This window comes from Otolemur garnettii, unplaced genomic scaffold, assembly GCF_000181295.1.
Source record: "Otolemur garnettii isolate 467f Iridium unplaced genomic scaffold, OtoGar3 scaffold00095, whole genome shotgun sequence".
Lineage (NCBI taxonomy): Eukaryota > Metazoa > Chordata > Mammalia > Primates > Galagidae > Otolemur > Otolemur garnettii.
Window position 1 is genome coordinate 7,929,283 of NW_003852490.1, and position 5,925 is coordinate 7,935,207.

At 37.7% G+C, this 5,925-nt stretch overlaps 1 protein-coding gene across 1 annotated transcript in view; it reads right to left on the reverse strand.

The window, feature by feature from the left end:
* The window catches only part of TTC27 (tetratricopeptide repeat domain 27), a 175,232-nt gene that overhangs the window by 74,710 nt on the left and 94,597 nt on the right, over nucleotides 1–5,925 (reverse strand). The window contains exon 12 of the mRNA XM_003795698.1: nucleotides 5,230–5,352. Coding sequence (XP_003795746.1) covers nucleotides 5,230–5,352 — 123 coding nt within the window. The remainder of the gene's footprint in view (nucleotides 1–5,229; nucleotides 5,353–5,925) is intronic.

Below are 5,925 nucleotides of genomic sequence, written 5' to 3' on the forward strand. Positions count from 1 at the left end.
GAGTGTAATTCCAGTTTTCTCCCCTGGAGCAGAGTGCAAAGTGGATTCTGATTTGCACTGTTGTAGGGGCTGGTTCTCAAAGACAGGGACACTGATCGCTTGAAAGGTGCTCTACGTCCCTGACACAGAGAGCAAAGCTGACTGGGGCAGAGCGGAGAAAGCACCAAACCACCTTCTACTCTCACCCAGGACAGTCCTAGCTGAAAGCCGGTTTACTCCAAGCCTAAATTCTTGTCCTATGAGCAGCCAATGAGAGGTGAAAAGTGCAAAACACTTCGCCCCACCCCAGGTGGACACTCCCAGCCTGACTCCTGTGTGGTGCCTACTCTGATTCACCCTCTCACGGAGCCAGCTGTTCACTAATTGCTTTTTACATTTATGTGTGTGACGAAATCGTGCTCTGGCTTGATTTCGCAAAGGGTACTTGCCAACATAAATACTCCAAGTTCAAGATAAAACAGAATAATTAAAAACAGGCCAAGTTATCCAATTAGCTGGTCATCTCCTGTTGGTATTACTAAGATATAGAATATTTTCAGTTATTTTACCAATTTTTCTCATTAAAGTGAGCACAAAAGGTTTCAACTTACAAATCTAATATCCAATTTTTATGGGATTAACAATAACCATGATGGAAGGCAGGTATAGGGGAAGCAGTGCAAGCTTTAAAGAAAAGAAAGCTCTTGCTCAAATTCCCAAATCTGCCACTTACTAATGTTAATCAGGAAAGTGACAAAACAATCCATTCTTGCAGGTTGCTATGAATAGAGTATTTCAATTATAAAATAATTATATTAAACAACGTAGTATGTAAGAGGCACCCCAAAACTTGCATTACATAATAATATGCTAACAGCGTCTTTAGCATTTAGTGAGCAAGAATCAAAATTCTTGAAGGTGTGTTCCTACTATTATTCCTGAAGTTAAAAGGTTAAAATGGGAGGGGAGAAATCTCATAATTTGTTTTTAGAGAGAGAATAGTCCAGCGACAGTTGGAGAGGTATTTTCTGCCCCATGTGGAGCCATCCGTAAGGAGTGCCCTACTTGGAGAGCTGCTTCAATGCCGTAACTATTCAGTGAACACGCACTACGCGTTTATTCAGGAAGTATTTCTGAAGACTTGCTATGTGCCAGGCCTGTGCTAGGTCCTGAGGAGACAGCTATAAATAACGTGGACACAGGCCAGTTTGTTAAACAGCTTGCACTTCGTAGGTCACATAAGCCAGCAAATGTGATAACAGAGAAGTATTGGGTGAGTACACAGGCAAACGGCACCACCAAATCTGGATGGGAGGTTTCAGGGAGGAATCTCTGGAAAAAGCAACCGTCCAGGGGAATGCTGAAGGGTAAGTAGAAGTGAGCTGACGGAGAGCAAGCACTCCAGACAGGCCACAGCACGTCATACAGGTCGGACAGATGTCCTGAGCGGAGACGACGCTGCAAGTCAGGAAATTACCAGTAGTTTAGTCCTGCTGGAAGGTCAGCTTCAATCTGGACGAGAGAATAAGGGGGTGAAGCAGAGATAAAAGAGCAGTGTGAAAATGCAGGTGGCGATGGAAGCAGGAGCCAGGTGGTAAAATGATCTGTATGCTGTCAGTCTGAAGAGCACAGGCTTAATCCTGGGAACAAATGGATGTGACCGGAAGGTGGGAATGGCATGGTCAGGTTTGTCTTCTGAAGATCACTCTGGCTGCAGTGTGGGAAAGGAACTCGTGGGAAATCTTTTAAATCATATAAAGAATCTCTATCTTAGAAGAAAAAGTCCCCCCCAAATCAAACCAACTGCTAAAAAAAAAAAAAAAAGCTGCTTTAGGAATAAAACATTTCCTTGCATCTTATAGGAGAACTTTTCCTTAAGTCCCTGGTTACCATGATCTGCAAAGGTAGCATAATAAGGGATACGACTAGTGGTCTCAGGGAAGCCTTGCACGTTCTTAACCCTTACCCCCCCCCCACCTCCTCACCCTCCACCCTCACCTTCACCCCCAAGCAGCTTGTGCCAGCTCAGTCTTTGTCTCTCACTCAGGGACCGGATTTCCTCAACAAAATAAGGATATGTCCATCGGCAAGGGGAAATTGTTATGAGCGGGCCAAAAAATTTAAAAAATTAAATGCTAACAGATGAGAACCACTTCTGAACCCAAGGTCAAGCAAAATTAATGCCAATGGTCATTAAATAACCAGAACGTATACAGGTAATTTCTAAATTAGGAAGTCTGAGGCTCTACAATAGCAGGGTATAAACATGAGCATAAGAACACAATAATTAGAATTAAACATCTCCCTGAATTTGCCTTTTAAAAATAAATTATGCCATTAAGCATTAAAGGCAAGGATTAAAATGCCACAGACTTCTAGTTAAATCAAAATGTGGTGACAACTACTGGCATATGACCAAATACTAAAAGAATCTCAGCTGTTTTAGAAATAAAACATTTGCTCCAACTTGCAACAAAACTTTTTAAGGTCTATGATTAAAATGAACTGCAAATACAGCCTAGGAAAAACAGATAAAAGAGATATTTTTAAAACATAAGATGCTAAACTTAACCTTTAAAAATCAAGATTTTGGAGGGTGTTCGGCTATAACTCAAAAAATTTAGGACAAAATAAATGACAGTACATAATTAAAATATGCACATTTTCTAGACTATTTAGATATGCAGTAGTTTCATCATGCATCATGTATCATCATCATAGACAATTCATATAAGATCAAGTGCGAATTAAAAAAACAACATCACAATTATTAAATACTTACGAGGATATAGTCAAATCCTTTCTCTGAAGGAGATGGATTCATTATACTTTTTCTCTTATAGTTAGAGAAAGTCTCAACTTTCTATACTTTCTAAAAATTATTATTTTAATATTTTAAAACATGTTTGGGTATTTGAGATTTACCAACTTGCTTAATTATTTCCAAAAGTACTATTTCAAAACTCATACTTTTGTTTGGTTTTTGAGACAGAGTTTCACTATGTCGCCTTCTGTAGAGTCCTGTGGTGTCACAACTCACAGCAACCTCACACTATTGGGACAATTCTCTTACCTCAGCCTCCCAAGCAGCTGGGACTACAGGTGCCCTCCATACGGCTGGCTAGTTTTTTATTGTTGCAGCTGTTATTGTTGTTCAGCAGGCCCAGGCCGGGCTCAAACCCATTAGCCCCGGTGTATGTGGCCAGCGCCCTAACCACTGAGCGACAGGCACCGAGCCCATACTTTTCTATAGTTATTATTTATTTATCTCCTGACCACTGTAAAAGTCTAGCACAGTAAAGAATGATGCAATGGGGAACTAGAACAAGCTGGAAGTCAAGGTAGTCACACATCCATTCATTCCTCTGTTAATCAAACATCTGAGTACGACTTTAGTTCCAATGAATACCAAACAAAATTTAAGCCCCTGTAGAAACAGAATACAATATTTCATCAAATTTGAAATGCCATCTACTGTAACACACACTTAAAAAAATAATGCTTTTAATTATGACCTACTGTCTCTCATTTGACTTTTTTCAATTTATCACAAAAATTTGGCAAAATTCTTCCAGCTACTGCTTGACATTTCAAAGGATGAACTTTCTTCACATATCTCAATACAGAACAAAGCTTCATCTAGTTTTGGGTATCTTCCTTTCTTGGCTCCCATAAAGCATTTGATGATTGCTTTCAAAGACAAGTAAATAGAACTGTGGTGATTTCTCCAATGGCAAGTATTTATTTCACAAATCAAATTTACATCTACTTCTGCCTTGCCCCTTTCTCTGTATTTAATACCTTTTTGTTTCAATGCCAAATCATAATGAAATCTTTCTGAAGCTATTTTAAATGGCAATTAAACACGACATACATAGTGCTGATACTATGTCTGCAAGTCAATTGCAATGGCACTGAATGAAGCAATAACTAAGCTTGTACACAGGTATTGAAAACCCGATGAGACAGCCACCTGACAGCAGTTGGAAGATGCCATTAATTGTTAAGTGCATTCCAATTTTAGAGATATTGAAATATGAAAAAAGACATCTCTTAGAAACACAGCAGAAATGGCAGCAAACACATACCATTGTAAGATAAGCACCATTAAGTACTTCTCTATGTGACAGTGAGTCCAGAGGCTACGCTTTCAAACTGCCATACCATTCTACCCCTAAAGTCAATAATCAGTAACTAGCCTTGTGAACTGAGGCAAATCCGAAGGGAATCCTCTCCGCATCGGAAAAAGGAGGCTAGACTGGATGATTGTGGGGTTCTTTTCCAGCATTAAAACATTATAATTCCATAATTTTCTATACTAAAACTTTGTTCCTACGCCAGTTTCTCCTAAAACTAATACCAAAGACCTTCACTGTCATTAATTGATAAGCAAAATAAATGGTACTTTCATTATTAGTCTAAAATAGACAAACTTAGGAAGGCATTTACGACAAATACATACTTGAACCACTATTTATATTTGTTAAAGGTGATGGCAAAAAGTTGACATTAGGTATAAATGACCGAATTTCTTGGTTTTACTCTGCTCGTATATTCCATTTACTCATTTAACACTTTAATTCAAAATTGAACATATGATTTCAATGTGTCAGTCTTTACGACTCATAATATAGAGCCCCTTATTCTTCTTAAAATTCTGTTCATATATGAGGGGGAAAAACAATAGATTAATAACAGACGCAAATATTGCACTATTTTCCCTCTTGACCCAATTTAAGGATGGAATTAAATGTGCATTACACACTTGACAACTCTTCTGCCCCAAAGTGGGTCGTCACACCCTTTGGATTTCCTTTTACAGAGCAAGCCAACTGCTTTCTTTCCTAGGAAACCTCCCTTCAAGCTTACAGCCTCTGATCATCAGACAACCCAGTGATGATTAAAGTAATTCCTAATATTGAACCTTGAAGTTATTCTACAGGAGAAAAGTCAGTAAAGGAAAGAGACCAAAACACACAGTGTCTTCAAAGCTTTTGTTATTCTTCCTTAAATGTCAAATACCATGTCACTTTCTGTCAACCTTTCTCTTTATGCACATATATGCATGCATACATAGAAAGTAAGCTGCCCAAACAGAAACAAGAGAAAACAGTAAAAAGTTTTTCTGGAAAAACTGTAAAGGGGAATATAAGTGAATACTGACAAAAAGTGGACTTAAAAAAAACAAGACAAGAATATGGCTCAAGAGGGAAGGTTCTCACCTGTACATAGGATTTGACCATCACATACCTTCCCATGCTGCCCAGCTCTTTCATAACAAATGACAACATCCTCCCACATTTCTAGCTTCTCAAATATCTGAAGGGCTGAACTGGTACATCCCAACTCAAAGAGCAAACTGGCAAGTTGACGCTAGAAAAATCAAATTACAACAATCAACACTTATTGGTGAAAGAATGTTCACGTCCAAGTATATCTAATCTGCCTTTTTAAAAGTCTGTTTATTGTCACAAGTGTGTAATTTCTAATATTTCACCTCTACTGATCAGGAATTTGTGATAATACAATACTTTAGCAAGCTTCTTTATAGAAAGCAATTTAAAACAATATAGAAACTATTCAAAATAATCAACACATTAAAGATTTTCCAAAAACTTAAAAAGCAGAAATGAGTATTTCTTTCTTACCAAGAGATTCTAAAGATAACAATCTCTAATTCCTAAAGCTTAGATCTAATAAATCAATTTTTACAACTCTGAATAGTCAATATGAGATAAAAATCTATGTATCGGCCTCTGTGAAATTTATCCATTCATCTCTGAATCTTTCTCACTCATATATACTTTGATTTATTTTAAGCACATTCTAGTAAACTTAGCTACCTAATTTCCTAGCTCCTAGCAGATAAAAAATAAAAAAAGGAGAAAATCGGGTTGAGGTCAGTAAGTTTAAATACATTTTTAAAAAATTATACACACACACACA